Source organism: Eumetopias jubatus, unplaced genomic scaffold (assembly GCF_037043125.1).
Source record: "Eumetopias jubatus isolate StellerSeaLion01/CBP00866 unplaced genomic scaffold, mEumJub1_p1.0 scaffold_7, whole genome shotgun sequence".
Lineage (NCBI taxonomy): Eukaryota > Metazoa > Chordata > Mammalia > Carnivora > Otariidae > Eumetopias > Eumetopias jubatus.
In genome coordinates, this window is record NW_028274813.1 from 128,727,602 (window position 1) to 128,750,288 (window position 22,687).

General features: G+C 46.5%; 1 protein-coding gene and 1 pseudogene across 3 annotated transcripts in view; both read left to right on the forward strand.

Annotated features, from left to right (window-relative positions):
• ST8SIA2 (ST8 alpha-N-acetyl-neuraminide alpha-2,8-sialyltransferase 2) overlaps positions 1–22,687 on the forward strand; it is a 61,721-nt gene that overhangs the window by 14,357 nt on the left and 24,677 nt on the right. Inside the window, exons 2-3 of one of the 3 annotated variants that reach the window (XM_028122196.2) lie at positions 18,332–18,394; positions 21,775–21,903. In XM_028122196.2, coding sequence (XP_027977997.1) covers positions 18,332–18,394; positions 21,775–21,903 — 192 coding nt within the window. The remainder of the gene's footprint in view (positions 1–18,331; positions 18,395–21,774; positions 21,904–22,687) is intronic. The other 2 variants (XM_028122198.1, XM_028122197.1) reach the window with 2 other exon arrangements.
• On the forward strand, positions 11,698–12,276 carry LOC114223248 (alpha-enolase pseudogene; annotated as a pseudogene).

Consider the following 22,687-nt stretch of genomic DNA (forward strand, 5'->3'; position numbering starts at 1 on the left):
ACCTCAATGAAGTGCCTTGATAAACTTGCAAGAGGTTCAGTAGCATCACTGTTTCCTGCCTTCCACGACCACTTGGAGAATCATTATATTACAGGAGGACTGGTGTTCCAGATAAATTATGCTCAATATTCCATGTGTTAGAAAAGCACCTGAGTGTGTCATAAAATATAAAAAAGCTGTTACCAAATATAGCTAAGTTGGGGAGTTTTGGAAGCCTTCTTCCTTTGGTTGTCAGGAAGATTCATGTCACCAACAAACCTCTCGTGTGTGCAATGGCAGTGCCTGTCCTCAGCGGTGAGCCCTGCCTTGTAATAAAAATGAAAGTGACATTGTTGTGCTAATGGCACTGATGATTCGTATTATAGGAGCTCCAAAGAGGGCTGAAGACAAGAAAGAAATTTTCCAGAGGAGGCAGGATCAGGGTGGGAGTTGCGTCCGAGGAAGGGTCCAAGGACTTAGCCAGAAAAAGAATGAAGGTGGTGATCCAGATGGGGAGGATGGCCCAAGGCAAAGAAGGTATGAGTGACAGCAAGGAGCTTGGCTGGAGTGGAGGCTTCAGGAGTGCCTGGAGGTGGATGGAAATATGGCAGGACAGAGGGCTTAGGGCCAAGCTGTCAGCGCTGACGATATCACACTTGGTTCTTTTGGGAGCCACTTTGGTTTAAGCTGGGGTCCAAAGACCTCTAAAGAGTCTGTGATGGATCTTAGGAGATCCGTACACCTCTTGAAATTCTAGGCATTTTTCTGGGCAAAGGATCCACATATTTTAAAGGATTCTCAAAGGGATCCACAAAGCTGAAGAGAAGATGCTGTGGACAATAGGGACACTTGAAGCGTTTTGAACAGGATTGTGCAGAGAATATGGAAGTTGCTTAGAGGAGGATGGGCTGGGGAGACCAGTCAGGTCATCCACAGGAGGAGCATGAATGGTATGGGCTGCAGTTGTGTCAATGGAAAGGAAGAGAGAGTTAGGGCATCGTGGTACAGAGAAGTGACAGCACTCTGGGGGCCATCAGTGGTGGCTAGGACAATGGTTTGGTCTTAAACATGATGATTATAAAAGGATGGAGTTTATGTGGGGATGAAGACATTTAAAAATCACTGACTGAATCACTAATTATCGGAGCAAAGGGACAAAGGCCAGCTGGCCCATTCCCCTTTATTCTTCAAGTGTGACAATAAAGGCCCCTAGATGAGAAGAGATTGTCCATGGTCACGTAGAAGGTGGGCAACCAGGGACCAAGCCATAGGAGAATAATATTTAGGAGGGAGCTTGTTGGAGATGGAGATTGGAAGCCATTTGTAGGGAGAAGTTGAAGGCAGGAGTGGAGACAAAATCCCTAAAGAAGCAGAGACCCCAGGATTAAGCCTTGGTCATTGATCTCATTTAGAGGGTGGGAAGGAGAAACCAAGGTAGCAAAGTCCATGGAGAAGGGTGGACAAAGATGAGAGGGGAACCAAGGGACCAAAGCAGTGAGCAAGAGAGGTGAGTGCTCCCGGCAGGAGGACCTTAGGTTTGAGGGTGTTCAGGGGCCACTGGGCTTGGCCATCAGCAGGTCCCTGGTGACATTTGGGAGAATGATGGGGTGAAAGAAGATTTCAGAGAGAGGCCCCTAATCAAAGGGGAGGCGAGAGGTCACACAAGAGGTTTGAGAAGGAAGGAGAAGCAGGTCAGGGGTGTGGAGACCAGGCAGGAGGAGAATCGTTTACAAAGGAAATAATGCATTTATAAAAGTAAGGTAGAGAAACAAAGGTGAGTGGGAGAAGCACAGGAGAGGTTATATGATAAAGCCACAATGTTGAGGTGAAAATGGGACCAATAACCAGAGTTGGGGAGAGGAAGAGTGGGATGAAGCCTCAGAGACCGTATTCTAGAGTGGGGAGGCTCCGGAAACATGAATTTTAAAGGAGGGAAGATCAGGGATCCACCAACTCATCAGGCTCTTCTTACCTGAGCAGACCCATCTGCCTGGGGCTCTTCCCAGAGCCCTTTGTGAGTCTGGCTCCTGCTCAGATTTCAGGGTTCCGATGGAATGCCGGCTCCTTCGGCGGCTCCTCCCTGTCCCCTACCGAGCTTGCCTCCAGTCCCTGCACACCCATCACCATTCCTCCTACTTTCTTCTTAGTGCCACCGAGTACATGTTTATGACTCTGTTCCTTTGCTAGGGTATTTGCCTTTCTTGTATGTGTATGTGTGTGCTTCCTGTCTCCAAATTTTGGGTTTTTTTTTTAAGATTTTATTTATTTACTTGAGAGACAGAGAGAGAGAGCACAAGCAGGGGGAGTGGCAGAGGGAGAGGGAGAAGCAGGCTTCCCGCTGAGCAGGGAGCCCGATGCGGGGCTCGATCCCAGGACCCCGGGATCATGACCTGAGCCGAAGGCAGACGCTTAACTGACTGAGCCACCTAGGTGCCCCTCCAAATTTAGATTTTAAGCACCTTCAAACCCGGGGGGGGGTCTGTCTATCCCCACTGTGCCCCCAGCACCCAGTTCAGGGCCTGTCATATAGTAGGTGCCCAATAAATACATTCTAATTGGAAGAAAATGACGGGAAGGCAAAGGAATCCAGCCGTGACCTAGCTCTCTTCTCAGAAGAGTTTTAATGAGAAAAATAATAAAAATAAAATAAAAATAGCATCTGCCAAGCTGTTTGTATATATTCATTACCTCATTTACTCTTCAAAGTTTACTCACTTTAAGAAGTGAAGAGGCTTAGCTTTAAATACTCTGCTCGTGAAGGCAGAGCTAGGGATCACACCAAAGCTTGTGTTCTTCTGCCACTCTTTTTTTGACAGTATTGGATCAAAGAGGCATCTCTATCAAAAATAAAATAAAATAAAATAAAAATGCAGAGAGGCTAGATCTCTTTCTGCCATCCCTCTGCCAGGGGGTGGGGGGGTCCTGGGCTTCCTCTCCTCACTTCTCCCCCTTCTGAATGTGCCCAAGCAAAGCCCTTCACATGCCAGGGTGTTTTACAAGAGCCTAAGAAGGGTTAAATTTCCCTTCCACTTATCCAGTCCACTGTGGTCACATGGAGAAGTCAGCTGGTGAAGAATTCTCTTTGCCTCTGGATTTTTCTAAAGTCCAGGGAGGGGCAGACTAGCCTTCACTTCACCCTAGCTTCTTCCCTGGCATTTTCTAGGTGAATTCAGTGGCAGAAGTGGGGGAAGGGGGAAGGCTGAGGAAGCCCCAGTCCAAAGCCAGAAATTCTACCTTGAGCCATTGTCCCCAGAGCACCATGCAGAACCACCAACCCAGACCCTGGAGGCAGACAGACAGAACCCCCCTGGGAGTCCAGACTGATGCTCAGGGCAAGAGGAAAAGCAAAGGAGAGGCTACTTGTCCAGTCCATCTTTGCGCCTCTCACTTTTGTGTGTTCACAACAGAACCAGGCTCCCTGAAAAGCTTCTAGAAACATTTGAAGCATTAGGGCCAAACCCTTCTAGAATGAGAGGGCAGGAATCCAGTCAATGGACAACCCCAGGCCCCTGCACACACACACCCCCTGGAGGACTTGGCTTCCTGCTTCCTCCTCTTGGCTCTGCCAGGGGACATTTTGGGCAACTGTCTGGAGTCAGGTGTAGTGTCCCAGGTACAATGGCTGTCTGGTCCTGCTCTCTGGCTTCTCTTCTGGGTTTGCTCCAGTTTTGACTCCACTCGGACTTTGACCACCCCACCCCGAGCCCCTTGCACCATGTTCCCAATTTGAAGACAATCTGTTAGACAAAGCCAGCTTCAGATCCTGCCTCTAGCCCCTCCTTGCTGTAAATCCTTGGATTCAAGGCTTAACATCTCTAATTGAATGGGAATACTAAAATTGCCCATCTCATAGGGTTGTGATAGAGACGAAAAGAGAAAATCCACAGTGAGGGCATGGATTGTGATGCTGGATGCTAGGGGCCCAGGCAGTAAGAACTCAAGATGATCACTCCTCTGGGCTCTGTCGTCCAAGCACATTCCTTCTCAAGTCCCCACCCAGACACCTGTTTCTAGCATCAACCTGACACACGCTTGGGTGCCACCATCCTCTACGCCCATCCTCACCCCACCCCCACCTGCTACAAGCTACAGCATTTGTTGAGTGAAGTCATTTTCTCTACCCTAACTCAACATGGCTGGAGGTCATGTTTTCCACCCTGAGCACCACCTCTGGGCTTTTCTCCAAGGTGACCAGGAATTGGCTCACAGGGAGGACCCAACTGGCAGAACGCCTCCGCAATTCCTCCCCAGAGCCCCAGGCTCTTACAGAACACAAGGTGGGTGTGAGGATGGAGGCCGTGGCTGACACCTGAAGACATCAGGGCTGAGTATCCTTCCAGAGCTCAGGCTGGTTTCCTCTTACTGGTCTATGGGTTGGCAATTCAATCAGTGAGCCCTGGGGAGCAGCCTCTCACTGTATGGTAGGAAGAAGGAAGCTCCTAGATTTTCCTTTCTAGCAGCTTTGTTTCTACACGTTGCAGGGGGCAAAGGACTAGGCCTCTGGGTGTTCTTCTGCTTATGGTTACTTTATCAGTAAGCACCTTGTCAGTTGTCACTGAGAAAGAACAAGAAACTAGCACCCCCTGCCACTCCCTGCACACCCTCAGGTCCAGCAGGCTTGCTATACCTGGCATAAGAGGGGCTTCTGAGTCAGGGGGGTTAATGGAGAAGGTGGCATGCACTCACTGTTCTGCTACCTGAGTAGCAAAGAGTCGGTCCAGGTAGAACTAAGTTCAACTACAGAGTCCACGTAGAACACATACATAAGTGAGGCATCTCGGTATAAGACAAGAGGAAGTGGTGAGGACTGTGTGTAAATGTAACATATTCCCCCAACCCCCCAATCCCACCAACCTGAGGCACAGCTTCTCAACTCAACCAATTACTATGGCTCAGTGTGGCCAGATCTTCTGATTGTTCAAAAGAGCCAGAAATTAGCATGCTTTACAATAACTATTCCCTTGACTTTTAAAATATTAGCCTCTGATTTTTAAAATGTTTAGCATATGCAAGCCACTCCCACCCAGACAGGTATTTAGGCCAGATATGTCCTGGGGCTGGCACTTCATAAACTCTGAATTAAGTAAATACAGATAGAATAAAGGATTCCTGAGGGAGAGCCTGATGTTCAAAGACACAACCTTGGATCCGACCCACGCATTCCAGAAACTTCCCTCTGCTTGGTGGAGTTAGCAAGTGGAGAGCCTGATGTTCAAAGACACAACCTTGGATCTGACCCACACATTCCAGAACCCTGAAGAGTTTCAAGGAGGGACTACCAGACTGCAACTTTGCATCTCAGAAAGCTGGGTCCAGTGTGGGAGGGCCTGGCAGAGAATGACTCTCCAAGACAGAGAGGCAGAGAAGATGGAGACCAAGCAGTGATCCAGGGTGAGGCCATGAAGGTCGGCACCTGCTCCCCTCAGGTGTACAATCTGAAGGCTGGGTGGTCTTGGAAGGGGGAATGTGGTGAGGGCGTGTGGGATTGATTCTGAATGACCTAGGTAGGCTGCCATCCTGGTCAGGTTTGAGTTCTGTGTGGAGGTATCCAGGATGCGCGTGATTCTGGAAGCAGCAGTGAGGTGTGCCTGCCGGGAATCAGGCAGTCATGGCATATAGACAAGCAATGAAGTTGGGGTTTGGACAAGTGACCCATGCTCAGCAGGGCTCTGAGCTACCCCAGCATAGAGTGGAGGGAAGGCAGGTGGGGAGGAACTGGGAGAAAGTAGTGGAAAAGTTTCAGAGAACACTTGAAGAAGTGAGGCCACTCGATGGAGGACAGTGTCCATGGCTCGCGGGTCTTGCTCAGTTCACCAGCAGAGCAGAAAGAACCGACATGTGGTAGGACCCGCTCAAGGACCAGGTGGCACTTCGAGAGTTTCTGCAAGAGAATCCTCCTGAGAGCTCAGTCCAGCACAGCCTGGTAGCCAGTGGATACACCACACCCAGCTCTCAACCGTGTAACTAACCTCCAGCGATGCCTCCTGCTATTTAGCTGAGAGTTCCTTTGCTGAAGAAAAGGAAGTGCACTACTTCAGTCTCTGGCACACCATCAGTGAGAGATACCACGGCTCTGCCATGGTGAACACATGCATCTTCTTCCACCCGCTGGTCCTTACTTCTCCCTCGTGGGCTGCACTGCTGAAAGGCAGCTTCCCTGAGGACAGCTGTTCCACAGGGGCTCAGCAGAGTCCACGCCCAGCCATGGTTTGCTCTGATCCAGAGGGGGGAAGCTGTCACCTTAACACTGCAACCGACATCCCTGTCTGTCCCATGCTTCTCACTGCAGTCCCACAACAGGACCCTGCTTTACCGAGAAGGACATCAAGACCTAGAGGGGCCTAGAGCTGCAAAGCCAGAACCGTCAGGAGACAGAGCCCTAGGCCCCTAGCTGCTGGTCCTGGCCGTCCTCCTTCTTCATGACACCAACTCTCCGTGCATGGCAACAGCTGGAAAGGCAGGCTGGGGACACATCTGACACCCAGAAGAAACAGGACTTCAAAGTCCCCTCCAACATCAGTGCCCTCGGGGGGTTTCCTCGGGGAAAGGCTGCAGCTGACATTAATGGGGATGCTGTTTCTGAATGCGGCTCCATCAAGAGGTGAACAAAAGAGAGGGAAGAAAGGCTGGCTTAAGGTAGAGGCCTTTCAAGTGGCTGGCGAGGCGAGGCAGGTTCAAGAGCAAAGCACAGCACATTGGACGGGCATTCTGCTTCTTTTTAAAGAGCACAGATGTATCCATAGCAGGCCACATGAATGAAATGAGAAGTTTGCAGAGCTGCCAAGCTCCCGCTTCAGGTTTTTTGCAGGAGTAGATTTCTAATGCAATGCAAGAGGGAAAGATGACAGCCGGGGTTAACACTGTGTCTGCAGCAGGAGGCCCAGGGGCTGCCGGTAAATGGACACTAAGTAATTGGCCAGTGGAGGTGCTATGGTCTGAATGGTTGTGTCCCCCCAGATTCAGACGTCGGAACCCTAACCTTCATTGTGGTGCTGTTAGGGAGTGGAGCCCTCTGGGAGGTGATTCGGTCATGCAGGTGGGACCCTCGTGTTGGGATGAGTGTCCTGTTCAAGAGACCCCACAGAGCTCCCTTGCTTCCTCCACCACACGAGGTTAGAACAAGAAGTCAGACCTGGATGGGGTTGGGGGGGAAGGGGCTCACCCGACCATGCTGGCTCTCTAATCTCAAACTCCAGGACTGGATCATGTTCTATCCTTACTGGTGTGGTGCAGGTGAAGAATCTAACTGGAATATTTCTCCAGTCAGCTCCCCAGCTGTCTCACAACCACTTGTTGAGTTCATCTTTGCTTCCTCTTAACTCCCTGGCATCTCCCTGACAGTATATTAAATCCTTACCTGCAGCAGGTGAAGGGTGGGGTGCCGGCTTTCTGTAGGTACAGGAGACCCCTGTCCCTACTCTGCCACTGTTTTCACTGGGCAAATCACTTAACCTTTTGGGACGTCTGTGTTTGATTTTTAAAACCACAATATGGAAATTAACAGGTCCCTGTTACAGAGCCCAGGAAATGAGGTTATTAATATTTTTCACTGATCTCTTTGGAATTTGCATCCCCTTCCTAGAAATATGTTTTATTAACGTGTCCATCTGGGACAGGGATTGTCACCTGGGTTGGTGAAGGCATCACTCTTAGGAAGTAAATTTTGCTGGGAAAGGAGAGGTTATTTCATTTTTAAAAAGATATATTCCAGTGTATTTCTTATTTGAAAATTTTATAAAACTAATATTTTGTAAGAAAAACTGTAGAAAGTAACGCTGAACAAAATCTTGTTGGGTATGAATATAGAGAAAAATCAGGACACCCTCTGTCTAGGGAGTAGTGAGAATCCAGGAGGGATTTTATGTCGTTGTAAGTGGAACCTTAAAGTGTTAAGCGGTGATGATTTAATATAACAATGGATTTTCTGACCCAGCAGGAATCTTAACCATGCCCCGAGGACTCTAACCCATCTCTTCGGTGGGGATCACTCATCATGTCCCTTCCTAGTAGCATATTTCCTCTAGAGGGAGGTCTGTCCCATGGCCAGACCCAGGAAGCCCCGACTTTACCTATCCAGGAGGGAAGAAGTAGCCACTGTCATCACACAAGGATGGGGTTCAAATAAGATGGGGAATGAGTAGCGTCCATTGCAAGATGTTCACACAAGAGCTCATTTTGATAGTGTGACGGGGACATAGACCAGACTGGAGGGGTGCCAAGAGAGGGTAGAATGAGGAACCCAGATGATTAGTGTAGATGATGCTTTAAAGAGTTTGCAAAGTGCTGGCAAGACATAGAGAAGGTGCTGAGGGGAATATCGAATTAAGGTTGGGTTGTTTATTTAAGATGAGAAAAGCAAACATATATATAAATGCTAGTGGGTATGAGCCAGTGACATGGCAGAAGAATCAGGAGCTGCGCTCCTGAGCCAGTCTCCTGGGTCCAAATCCTGATGTCCCAACTTAGTCCCTATGCTGATCTAGGAAGTATTTCACCTTCTCTGTGCCTGTGTGTCTTCTCACATGGAATGGATAAGCTGTTCTGCTTCACAGGGCTATTGTGAGGTCCAGGATAAATATCAGAAGTATGACAGAGCTGAAAGGACATTGTTGAATCTATGGAAGGAGAAGTAGTTGATAGAACAAGAGTCTCAAAAGGCAGGAAGGGATGCAATTCAGAGCACGGGAAGGTTTGGATAAGAGAACAGCTAGCTCCTCTCTTAGAACAAAGGAAGGGAGGAGGCAGACTCCTTCTATTTACAAATATTCATTGAGCCCTTATGATGTCCAGGCACTGTGCCCAACACCAGGGGTGCAGCCGTCAACAAGACAGACACAGTGCTTCCGTCACGGAGCTTACATTCCAGGGGCAGAATCAGACAGTGCATTTAATACATGACTGTGGTGATACGAAGACAAAAGGAGATGGGAGCAGGGAGGGCCACGATAGGGGGGGTATAGCAAAGCAGACGCTATTTTAAATGGGGTGGTCAGAAAAGGTGTCTCTGAGAAAGTGACATCTGAGCCCAGGTTTGAAGGAACGGGGAGTGAGTCATGGAGATATCTACAGGAAGAGTGTTCCAGGGAGGGGGGGACAGCCAGTGCAAAAGCCCTGAAGCTGGAGCACCACCCTAGAGGGACATGGGTAGGTGGGCAGTGGTGGTGGAAGTGAGGCTAGGATTTCCCTTCTTCCTCCCCAGGCCATGCTTCTGGGAGGCTGAGTCCTCTTCTCTGCAGTGGAGGGACACCTTCAGCTTTCCTGACTCACCTATTCATTCAGCAGCTCTCTCCGCAGCATGTTTGATGTGCAGGAGAAACACACCCCACCTCCCACAACACGGAGATGAGCAGGACCCTGTCCTAGGCTTGGCTGCAGTCTGGCGAAGCCACGTGCTAGGTGACGCTGCAGTGGTAGGGAGCACCTTGGTGCAGGTAGGACCAGCTCACAGTAGTAGGACGAGTGCTCTGGTTCGCTATAAAGCAGAGCCTTCAGGATGGGGGCAGGGGGCTCTCAGAAAAGTCTCCATAGCCTTGAATGGCTTACAGAAGTCTTCTCTGCTGACAGCTTCACTGTCTCCAGCTCAAGTCACAGAATAAATATGTCTCACGTCTGAGATTTAACTGCCTTGGTTTCTGGGTTTTTGAGTGTTTTCAGGGTTTTGGAATGCAGCATTCTCTTAGAAGTCTTAAGGAGGGCACGTAGTGCATGGAGCACTGGGTGTTATATGAAAACAATGGATCGTGGATCACCACATCAAAAACTAATGATGTATTGTATGGTGACTAACATAACATAATAAAATTTAAAAAAAAAGAAGTCTTTCTTTTATAAAGTCCGTCTCCTTTATAAAATGGGTATGGATTGGAGGATGGCGAGTCCCACGTGGATGGTAATCAGTGCCTCAGTTTATTCCAAAAAGGCTCTGGTTTGGATGATAAATCATATGGTCTCCCTTTCCCTCACCCCGTTAGAGGTGACAGTTTCATGATGAGAAAGGATCAGCAATAAACAGGGTACAAAATGTTTGGCATCCAAGTGACTTGTTTACTTGAATTTTGATGTGCAGATGCCTATCTGTACTTTTATACGAAGACTAGAGAAATTCACTGGAACATAATCAAAGCCCTAAATTCACATGGATGTTTTCTGAACTTGAGCAAAGGGAAGAGCCAGGAGTGAGCCATTCCTTTTTGTACACCGATGGAAGCTGATTAACAAGCAAAAGTTTGCTGAAATCAAAGCAAATGGGTAATATTTAATAATTTAATAATGTGCTAATATTTAAAGTGAAAGAAGGGAGGACAGCAGAGAAAGGAGCTGAGCGGTCAATGAGGAGAGCTCAGGGGCATAAGAGAGACACCTGTGAGCTCACTGACTTCACCCTCGTCCCTGGCACCAACAGCAGAGATCACGATCGTCATGGAAACACCATTGTCAGGGTCGAACCCTACCCAGGTCTCTTCAGAGCTCTGTGCCCTGCATGTTTCAGTATCTGGGAGGTCCAAGGGCTTCTGTACAATAAGATTCATTGTACAGGAAAGGGTGTCACAGAGACTGTTGAGCACATCAGTAGAGCCTGAGGCTGACCTGATGAGCAAGAAGCTGAGTTCATAGAACCAGAGGAGAGAGACAAGCTGGTGACAAGCATGGGTGGCACTGGTAATAAGTCTAAATCTGATGGAACTACCAAGCCAGAAGCGTCATTTGCTGCCCATAAAACTGAAGCTGCTGTGAACTTTACAGTCACGCCGTGTCCTGGCTGGCGATCCAGAAGTGACCAGCCGGTTCCAACTTTCAGTAGGATCCACGGTCACGTGGTAAAAAGCCGGCAGTGCAAGAGTTCATGGTCCTCCTTGGAGCTGTGACTTCAGGAAAGCTGTGCTTGATCAGAAGGATGTCATCAAAAAGAAATATGGCAAAGACCCCTCCCACGAGGGGGATGAGAGGCATTTTGCTCTTAACTCCCTAGAGCAGAGGTCAGCAAAGTGTGGCTCATAGGTCATATCCAGCCAGCCACCTATTATCATGTGGCCCTCAAGCCAAGAAGGTTTTGACATCTTTTAAAGGTTGGGGGAAAAAAAATTAAAGGAAGTGTAACACTAATATCGAGCACTTTATAATACATCCTGCGATGTTCTAAAGCCTTGCATTCATTAGCTCATGCAATCCTTACTAAAACCCCATGAAGTGGATACTGTTACTCATTCTGTAGACCAGGAAACAAACAGAAGCTTCTAGATCAGTTAAGTAATAGTCAAAGATCACAAAGCTAACAGTTAGTTCAGCTAGAACTCAGACTCAGGGAGTCTTATCACAGAGCCTTGTGCTCTTAACCTGCACCCCCATATGAAAGGTTCTCCAACCCTGTAAGCGTAGATAGAGTAGAAGTCCAAAATAGAGACTCAAGGCACACGTTCTGATGAGTTCACAGGAGGGAAGAAGGAAGGGAAGGCTTTATAGAAGAATGATGCCACCTTTCCATCATGATGACAGGACTACTAATTTTGAGTCTCAATTAAGCAAACTCCAATCTCCCCCCAAAAAGAATTGCATTCTTCTCGTTGTAAAACCTTCAGTTTTTCCTCTCGGTCCACAAAGCCTAAAATATTTGCTGTCTCTGGCCCTTTAAAGGAAAAGTTTGCTGACTCATATCCTGCAGAATACAGAACCTTGGGGTTGCTATGGAATGTGACTAGAAAGGCTGGCCACACTTACAAGATGGCGAATGGCATGAATGCAGTAGCCTCTAGGTCTTCGAGTTTGGAAAGTATGACCTCAAACTTCAGGTCTCCTCATGAACCCAGCCATTGCATTACTCCTGACTAGCTGGTGACTGGGTACAAGTCCTTCATCAAGGACTACCCAGTGGTATCTACTGAAGATGCCCTAGATCAGGATGACTAGAAAGCTGGGAAGAAGTTCCCACAAATGCAGGTAGTATACAGGTGGTAGGGGGTGGTCTCACGGTGATCAACCCAAAACGAATTACTAAGCCTATGGACGCCACCACATGTAACTGCCTTCTGTTCAGAGTGAATCAGAGACCAGTGACAGAGTCTCTTCAGGAATGCAAATTGGCCTGGTCCAAAGGATGGGGTGCCATGTTTCCCACTGTGCTAGGGCAACTGAAAATACTTGTATTGCCAGCCTCATGGTGAGGATCTGCACTGGATCAACAAGGCTGGGCCTCTTGCCCATCTGAGCACTTGTCCAAGTACAACCAGCTCCATGGAGGAGGAGATGGACAGCAAAGCTTAATTTTCTGGCAACAAATTCAGGAAGCTCCTTGCCAAGTAAGTCCTGGGCAGGAGAGCCCCTGATCCATCCAAGCACTGGTCAGCTGGTAGAACCTTTGTTCCTGTTCTAATCACAGGTGCTCAAGGATCAAGACACAAACACTTTGGAGGGGTCTTTCCTCTCTTGTCTCTGTGATATTCTGCCTCCTTAGAACAGCCACATCAAAAGCTAGGCTTCCGATGCATGTTACTACATGGAAGAATCTTTAAGAAATTATACTAAGTGAAAGAAACCAGACACAAAGGTCAACTCTTGTGTGATTCCACTTATATAAAATATCTAGAATAGGCAAATTCATGAAGATAGGAAGTAGAATGGAGGTTACCAGAGGCTGGGGGAGAAAGGGGTCAGGGAGATACTGTTTAATGGGTACAGAGTTTCTGTTTGGGTGATTAAAAAATTTTTCTGGAGCTACATAGTGGTAATGGCTACACAACATTGTGAATATATTTATGCCATTGAATTGTACACTTTAAAAGGGTTAAATGGGGATTTTATGTTAAGTATATTTTGCCATAATAAAAAAAAACCCACCCTTGAACCCTGAACCCAGGAGCCCTAGCTCTGTCCATGTGGCTAACCCCCAAATGAATCATCCCTTTCCTTACGGTCCTCCCCACCATGCATCTCTGGGGCCATCTACTTATAGTGTGTCCTTTGGATGTCAACAGGTAGGAACCCCAAGTGGTTTATGCAAAAATTGAAGGGAAAAAAATGCATTCAGTATCCTCCCAAAACTCTGAAGGAAGAACCATCTGCAAATTCATGCTTTGTGCTTTAGTTTAATCTTTTATTCTCAAAACTAGTCAGTTGTTTAAGTTGGGTCTAGACTCTTAATTAAAGCTGACAGTTTGTTTACCGAGCCTGACTCTCCAGTGAGAAACAGAGAACACAGGAGATTCTAAACAGCTACAAGACCCCGACGTGCTAGGTGTTACCTTACTCATAAACAATTGGGTTTGGGTGAAGAGGCAACACAGAAATGCAGCTTTCAGGTTTGCTAATTGCTTTTCACTAAAAACAGAACTAACTGTACATGATGTGTTTTTTTTAACATACCATTTTTACGTATTGTCTTAGTTTACCAAGTACACTCTACTCGGTGGGAGTATTGGGTCAGTGGTGGAAAGGAGATCACTGTCCTAAAATGCAGGGCTCTAAAGCAATCTCTCTCATCGCTGTGGCTGAGAATATTCAGCCGGGCCAAATGCACAGTGGTTATTACTAGTATTATACCTTGTTTTATAGAGTTTTTTATGTGTGCAAAGTGCTCTCCCATATGTTTTCTCCTTTGGATGATAAGCGCCTTTTTTCTATGACTTCAGCACACTGTGAATTATCTTTAGCAACTTTTTTTTACCCGATCATCTTCTTATGTCACTCAACCAAGCAGGTATCAGCATTCCTCCATTGTAAGGAAGGTATGCTTAGTTTAATAACAGTGAAGGCAAAACCTAATCAGAAAAAAAAAAAAATCCCTTTTCAATTCATATGATTCTTGTTGAGCCAAACATCTGCAATCTATTTCTTTGAATGATGGTCTGCCCCATTCTATGGATATCTGAGAGGTGAAACTGTGTCTTGTACAGGTGTAAATAATATGCAGGAACACGGCATGCTCACTGGGAAGGGAAGGCTTTGAAAGAAAAGTCCCACTTAACCTTGAAGTTAGATTTGATTCACTAAGCCATAGTTGGGGAAGACTGTGAAGGTGAACAAGACAGGGTCCCCCCGCCCCGTTTTAATATAAGTCTTATTATTATTTAGGTATGGTCAGGCCATATTGGGACAATTGCCATTAAAAAGATAGTTTGTTATACTCCCAAATCCCCGGTCACTCAGGAGGCAGAGAGATGGGGAAAACTGTGGACAAAAGCCTTCATTGTCATTCTCACAGGTAGGACAAGGAGGCCGAGGTTGGCTAGTTTGAATAAATCCAGCAGGCTCTAGGACATAGGGTCTGCCCCTAGCTGTCTAATACCTGGCTCTGGGGTGATTAGGGCAGGGGGATAGTAGCCCAGAGTGTGAGACCCCAATAAAGGGAGGTGGCAGGGGTTGGTTGGTTTGCCTTTGAAAGGTGCACTCCCAAGTGAGTTGTTTAATGTCTCTAGGAGTTGGCTAACTCTGGGAGGGGCGGTCCCTCCAGAGTCCACAAGGCTGCAGAATACAGAAAATATCCATTCATCTGGATAAAGAAATGTGGTATATATGTACAATGGAATATTATGCAGCCATCAAAAGGAATGAGATCTTGCCATTGGCAACGACGTGGATGGAACTGGAGGGTGTTATTCTGAGTGAAATAAGTCAATCAGAGAAAGACATGTATCATATGACCTCACTGATATGAGGAATTCTTAATCTCAGGAAACAAACTGAGTGTTGCTGGAGTGGTGGGGGGTGGGAGGGATGGGGTGGCTGGGTGATAGACATTGGGGAGGGTATGTGCTATGGTGAGCGCTGTGAATTGTGCAAGACTGTTGAATCACAGATCTGTACCTCTGAAGCAAATAATACATTATATGTTAAAAAAAAAAAAAAGAAGAAGAAGATAGCAGGAAGGGGGAAATGAAGGGGGTAATCGGAGGGGGAGACGAACCATGAGAGACTACGGACTCTGAGAAACAAACTGAGGGTTCTAGAGGGGAGGGGGATGGGGGGATGGGTCAGCCTGGTGATGGGTATTAAAGAGGGCACATACTGCATGGAGCACTGGGTGTTATACGCAAACAATGAATCACGGAGCACTACATCAAAAACTAATGATGTAATGTATGGTGATTAACATAATAATAATAAAAAAAAAAGAATACAGAAAATAAAAGACCTGGTTAATGCATGCCCTCCAGGGGCTGACCTTCTAGTGTAGTGAGCAGCTGAGGAAACTGCAACCAGGACCAAATCTCCAGGCCCTGGTTTCAACTCTAAGAAGAGGAGTTTGGACTATGCACATGAGATTTCTTTAAAGCTCCCCCCAGTTCATGAGTTCATAAAATAGTTGAAATAATTAAATACACCATGAAGGTGACAAATGCTGTAAGATAATTGAATGCTCTGGGAGGAGAAGGAAAAGATGGCAGAGAAATAAAATAGGCATGGTTTGGAAGGGAGGCACAGGTGTTGGCTCAGGGTTCAGCTCGGGAAGGTGACACAGATGGGCTGGCTGGTGGGAGATCCATTTTGCCAGGGGCACTGGGCAGAAACAAGAGCTAGAGCAGAGATTCTGAATGGAGACAATTTTGCCCCCCCCGCCCCAGGGGACATTTGGTGATGTCTAGACATATTTTTGGTTGTCATAACTTGGGGGGTGGGGAAGGGCTCCTACTGGCATAAAATGATAGAGGCCAAGATGCTGCTCAACACCCTACCCCCAACCCCACCAACAAAGAAATATCCCACCCAAATGTCAACAGTGCTGAAGCTGGGTAGTCCTGAGGTAGAGGAAGTATTGGTATGAAAAAGGGCCTGGATTTGTGGTGCCCACGTCAGTAGGTCTTGGTGCCACCCAGGACCCGGCCTGGAGGCAGAAGAGAAAGACCTGGGACAGCTGTAGTCGGGCACGTGGTTCTCTCCGAACCCCTGGTCACCTTAAACCAGAGGGCTGCTCTCTCTTCTGATGCCTGCTTCAATTTCATGAAAGCCACTGTGCACAGGGTTTGTTGAGGATTGTTTTTTGTATAAGCAGAGTTTTAAATTTTTATAAAGTCAAGTCTGTCTTATATTTTCTCTTATGATTCTTCTTACCCTTCTGAATTTTAAAAAGTCCTTCACACACACTCTTCATACCTCATCAAAGATTTGATAAATATTCTCTACCATTTTCTCACCAATTTCTTATGGGATCCCTTCCTTAAATGGGTACCTCTTCAATTCAGTCTTTTCCAGAGGGTGCTAGAAGTATTCTTGGGGAGACTATGACTTTAGGAATTCCATTGATAAATATTTTTGTGTTAATGACTTTGTGTTCTTTTCAAATGCATATATAATCACGGTATCAAACCTGTATTTTCACAGATGGCATTGCTTAGGATCAGAAGTTTTTAAAGATGAGTCAGTTTTAAAACTTAAGTAGGTAATAGTGTGAGTGATAAACGAAATATGGCAAACTGGTGATAGGAGTATGAGAATGGCTGGTGTTTAGGAAGCACTAGTTAAATCACTTGAAATTTATTTTGCTGTGTAGTATAGAGTAACATTCAACTCATTCCCCACCTCACCTCCAGGTTGTTAACCAACTACTCCTAACCATTTATTGAATTTCTCATTGATCATGATTTTTTAAAGTCATATATCAATTCTTATATGCAGTCTTTCTGGATGGTCTTTTTTGTTCCATTAACCTTTCATTAGCCTTCAGCTATTACCACACTATTAATTACTGCACTTGACTTAAATATCTAGCCCTGCAGGTCTTCCCTCCCCGTGAAGAGTACTGATTTTGAGGACGGGGGTCAGGATGGGAGGATGTGAAAAGTCAATGACATGTGGACAGGAGTACAACCAGGAAAACCCTTGAGGTTTGATCTGAGTAGCTACAGTTATAGGGCCAGAGCTGGCCGATATTCCCAGACCCCTGAGTTAAAAGTGCCAGAACAGAGCTCTGTTCCCAGGGAGAAACAAGGAGGAACAAAAAGGAAATACTGGGCATTGATTTAAAATGTGAAGAACCAATGATACTCCATGCAATGCAAGAACTAGACTGGGAAGGATGGAAATTTGAGACCTGAGGAAAAACCTGAGGGAGAAGGCCCTCGGCAGGACGTAGCATACTTCCTTTTGTTGGGTTGTCTGGCTGTGAAGTGGGAGAATGTTGCCTGTTGCCAAATAATGCTGAAAAGACATTTCAGTCCATCAGGAGAAGACATGTATGTTTTCACACACATGTATACACAAAGTGCACACACAGTGTTATAACTACAGATATGATAACCCTAAAGAAAGCAGACAGAAAAATCCAGACATATCCAGTGTAGAGATAAGCATGCACTTCCCCCAAAGAGTGCTCATTAAATCACAGGATCCCTTGAAACACACAGCTTTGCCAGTGACTTAATCGTTTCTTTGGAGTGTTCTAACACCCTGACTGAAAGGCTAGATGGAAATTTAAAAAATGAGAAAAGTATGAAGAAAGAGCTCCTCAACCACACATCCTATAAATCAATGGGAGAAAAAAGTATTTAATTTAATAAAAATAATTAGTCTCACAACTTTTTAAAAACACACACAGGGAACAGAGTGGACTAGGTACTGAGGATGGATGGATTCATCTATCCCTTGGCCCAGTGTGATAGCAAAGCAGGATGAAACTTCATGGCCCTAGAGGCCCCCTTCAGAATGGAATTTCCCAGAATCGAATGGATGGTGGCACTGGAAAGGGACCTAGAAGGCTTTTACTCCAAAAACCTATATTCCAGAGGAAGAAGCGAAGGACCCCATTATTCACCCATCTCCTGTTTCCCACTCCCAAAAAAAGTTACACCACTTATTATTTTTCCTGCCACCAGAAAGCAAATCATTATCACATTTGGTTGGAGGCAATGACTGAGTCAATCATTGCTGCCTCTGTTGAACTTCTGGCGTCTCAGGTTTGGAATGTGATGGACAACATCCTAACACATGTGAGTGAGAGCAAGAGAAGACCAGGGGCAGATGCTGAATCATGCTAGAGTAAATGCCAAGTCATGCTAAGTCATGCTAGAGCAGATACTAAATCATGCTGAGTCATGCTGAGGTGTACTATCCTCTGGGATTAACTAGGGGAGATTAATCCCAAAGAAATTTGTCTCAAGACTCAAATGAAAATCTTAAGTGGAAACCCTGGTACGAATTGAAACAGTGTTCGAGTGGGAAGCAGGAAGGATCTGGAGGCCTACTTCCCTGTAAAACGCTTGGGTCTGTGGCTGGGCCAGGATGTTGCCCATTCTGGAGAAGCCAGAGTGAGATCTCATCCTCCCTCTGTAGTTCTCCAGAAGGGCTGCAGGATCTCCTGGTGATTGAAGAGGGCTTTGCGAAGAAGAGCTGGGTTTATAAATAATGCATTTCCTTTGTCTTGCAGGGATTCTGGAGGCAGAGGTACAATCAGATCAGCTGTGAACAGCTTACATAGCAAATCTAATAGGTTTGTAAATTAGATTTTGTGTTCATTTGTTTTTGCTGTAAGGCAGCTATTAATCTGCTTCTCCTCTTTGCTGGATGGTGCCCTTCTTACTTAGCAAATAGATCTGTTTAGTTTCACTTTGGCTTTGCATTTCCCTAATCACTTTTGGGGAGGAGCTGTCAATAGAAGAGCCCATGAAACGGTCCAAGGTCTAGAGGCTGCAGAGATGGAAAACTCAGATGGGTAAGAGCTACTTTCTGGAAAAGAGCCCACACGCTTGGAAGCACTTGAGCCACCAATGTGCTTATTCATAACTTGCGTTTTTGCTGAGCAGTGGAAGCTCTGAAGAGAATCAGGTCTTTCACTCAATTTCATTGTGGTAGGTGGCTTATCCAGGAGATTAAGATGGGAAATAAAACATTCAGGAACTTCACAAAGACCTGTTAAAAATATTTAGGGAGTCAATTCAGTAATGTTAATCTTGATTGTTGAATGCACAATCTAAATTCTGAAAGTGTTTTTTCCTGTGATGATCCTTGGCCGGGGGCTGCTCAATACACAGAAGCAAGCAAATGCTTTGCAAGCCAACAGACCCACACTTGCCACTGGCTATGGTTAGACCATTCCTCTGAGCCCCCATTCTCCACTGATGACAACTGCCCCATAGCTATGACCTACAGTCTATGAGCCTGAGCTTAAGGAACATTGGAAGGAAGAAAGAATGCCACATTATTTGACGTAAATAGCCACTACTGAAAATGAAGACCTTGTTTTACTTTCTAAATATCCTATTGTGGTCAGTCTGGGAATGAGAGATCCAAATTATTTGGAGTAGGGTCATTATTTACCCTTCTATAGATTTTTTTTAGGTCTCTTGACCATATCAGACCTATTCAATATGTCAATTCCTGACCCCACATGATTCAGGAAAGTGACCCTCTCTCCCTGACATCATTGCTTCTAGCTATCTAATGACCTCTTAACCACCTGGGAGCTACAAATGAAGGTTGCACTATCTCTTCTACTGTGGAAAAATGTCCCCTTTTGGAGAAACAAGATCTTGACCCTTGATCTTGCCACAGCTGTGCCCCGTGGTAACTTGAGGGTAGAAGAGTCTTACTCAAAATCAAGTATGAGAAGCAGGAAGAAAAAGTCTTGGGAGCTAAGCAGACCTGGATTCAGTCCCCGTGCTTGTTAGCTGGGGCCATGGGCAAATTATTTCTCCTCTCTGAACCTGTTTCCTCATTGAATTAGAACAACCCACCAATCCAGCTGAGTTTGTGCAACATAGAGCATGTAAAACCAGTGACCTGAGGTGGTTCCTGGGTCACCTAATCCATCCCCTCAGTGTTACAGAGAAGAAGGCAGAGGCCAGAGACCGAAGGTGACTTGAGCAAGTCCCCCAGCTCAACTGCCACAGAGCCAGGTTTAACTCCAGGAAGACCGTGGCTGGCAGTGCAGGGTCTCCACCAAGGTTTCACTAGGAAGTGGAGAGAGAAATGGAATTTTACCACTAGTCATGCCAGCGTTTATCTATTTCCCTTCCTCACCTCCACCACTCTGTGTCCCAGAGAAGCCTGGAAACTCCTTCTGGGCAAGCATCCAGGATAGATACCTCTGCAGATCCTTCTGGCCTGAGAGAGCCTGGGATCACCCAATGTGCCCCAGTTTCTGGGAAGCTTCACCTTAAGATCAAATCCACCTTAAGCCATAAGATGCCAGATTCTGGTCACTTATTACCCATGAGAACGTCAGCTACCCTGTTAGGAAGACAATTCCCCATCACAAGAAGTCAAGTGTTTCTGTCACATATACCATCTGATGTAAGCTACAGTGAAGTTTGGGTTCTTGGGCTGGTCCCAAGTGCCACTGCTCCTGCCTGTGGCCTGTGCAGAAGGAGGCAGTGCCAAAGGGTTATAGCCACAAGCAGTTCCTCCTGGAGCCTCACAAGAGGGCAATCAGTGAGAGGTGCAGGAGACCTCACGGTCCTTACAGAATTCTAGATCCTTAATGCTGGATATCTTCCTCTTCTACACCCTCTTTCTGTAAATGGGGAAACTGAATCTCAGAGAGGTAAAATGATTTACCCACAGTCACACAGCTTGTGAAATCTTTCCATGACACCTTCTGCTTCCTTTCATGAAAACAGCAAAATTTCCAAGGGTCTTCTGTTTCCTCTTCTAGTCCTCTGCAAAAGTTACATATGTTTGAATCCAAGACCAGCAATATCAGCCAGAGGAGTCATGAGTATTGAGCAATGGAGGTGTGTGGGGAGAATGTGCAGAGACAATTTGCCACCCCCAGCTGTATTTCTTCTCTACCTACAAAAAGCAAAATAGAGCATTGGCTGTAGACCTCGTTAAAAGAATTGCATCTTTTTTAACTTAGCTGTTTCAAGATAAATGCCGACGACATAGATAATTTGGTTTGAATTCTTTAGAGCTCCAAAGTTTGGCATCACAAATCCACTTATCACTCAAAGTGGGAGAATCTACTATCAGCACAGACAAAAGCAACACCTGATGTGACCCACACTCATCTGTGCATGTCTGACAGAGGCAGGCTAGCTACTACACTGCCTTTAGAGATGTAATTGTAACCTAGTTTCTTAGAAACCTACTAGCATAGATTTCAAACCTCAGAATTCAAGCGGGTCCTGAATGCTCAGTGTTCCTGAGTCAGGTGGAGAGACGGTGTGCCACCAGAATTGTGATTTGCCCTGGGCATACAGGGCCAACCAGCTCCTTCATCCATCCAGGCTCCCCCAGGGTGAAATTCAAATTCAAATTCAACAAACACTTATTGAGCACCTGCTATGTTAGACCTTTGGGGAATGAAGAAATGAATGAGGGAGCTCCCCTGCTTACAGCCTAGTGGGAGAGGGAGACTGAGCACCGAGAACTGTGGAACGAGGTGTGAGGTGTCATCTGAGAGTACAAACGGGGAAGTGATGGGGTAAGGAGGAGGAGGGAGAAGCTGCAGGCTGCTTCACTTTCCCCTGGTATGAGCTTTTGTTTTCTCTTTATTAAGTTTGTAGACCATCTGATGACACCCAGCTGCTGATGCAACTGCAGAGTTTTGCAAAAGTAACTTGAAGACGTATTACTATTCCAACAGTGACAGCTAGATTTCACTGGGAGGAGACATTGGGGTGGGGGATGGGGAGAAAGAAAGTTCTACCACCCCCTTCCCCGTCTCCAAACTGGATGTAGCGTATACCTGGGGGAGAGAATTTGTGCATTCTAGAGGATAAATAGACTTCCTTCCCTTCTCGGGTAATAACTGCAATTTTGCTCTCCCAAAGTTTACATCCAAGCCCGTGCAAAAACAAAACTATTAGACTTGTCATCGGCATGCTAACAGATCATGTCTACCCTCTTTCTCTTTCTTTTCCCTTCCAGAGCTGAAGTTGTAATAAATGGCTCCTCGTCACCAGCTGTTGTTGACAGAAGTAATGAAAGCATTAAGCACAACATCCAGCCAGCCTCGGCCAAATGGAGGCACAACCAGACGCTCTCTCTGAGGATCAGGTAGTGGTAATCACCTATAGGACAAGAGACAGCCTTGGCCTTCTTCGGCACAAGCTGGCAAATTGCCGCTTTCCATCATCTAAAGAAGTCAGGATAGAAATAAAATGTTTACCTCCCACTGAGGCAGGTTTCATCTGTAAGCGATCAATTGCAAATAAAAACCTGAGACAAGCCCAGCGGCCCAACACATGTGTGCAGTGACTGGGGCCAGGGAGGTGGGCAGGAGCACCCTGCTGAGGTCCTGGGTTCTGGAAGGAGTGAGGCTCTCGGGTTGGCAGCAGCAGCAGGAGCCTGGGGGGTGGAGACCACAGGTGGCTTCTTCCAGGGGATCCAAAGCAAGTGTCCTTCTCGGGCGGGAGACGTCCCCAGCCTGGTACCTGTGCTGCCGTCTGTGGGTGACCCAGGAGCTGGTATGAAGAGGAGAGGTCTGCTTAGCCAGAGAGCAGCTCTTGTCCTGAGCTTCGAGGGTGATATCTCAGAGCTCTGCAGTCACTGCTGGGTGGCAGGGATGGAGAGTTGTATAGAAGGAATTACAGCATCAGCATTTTGAGTACTTGACATCGATATAGCCATGACTGACCCAGCAGAGCTTGGTCAGTAGAACCCTGGCATCGTGCTGGGGGCCCGGGGTGCTAACATGAAACAGACATGCTAGCGGGGAGACGCAGATATAAGACAGGACAGTGCCATGTGACGCACACATTATGAGATGTATTGCATCTCATAAATCGGTGGAAATACAGAGATCACACTGAGGAGAGAACACTTCATTTTGTAAGGGGAC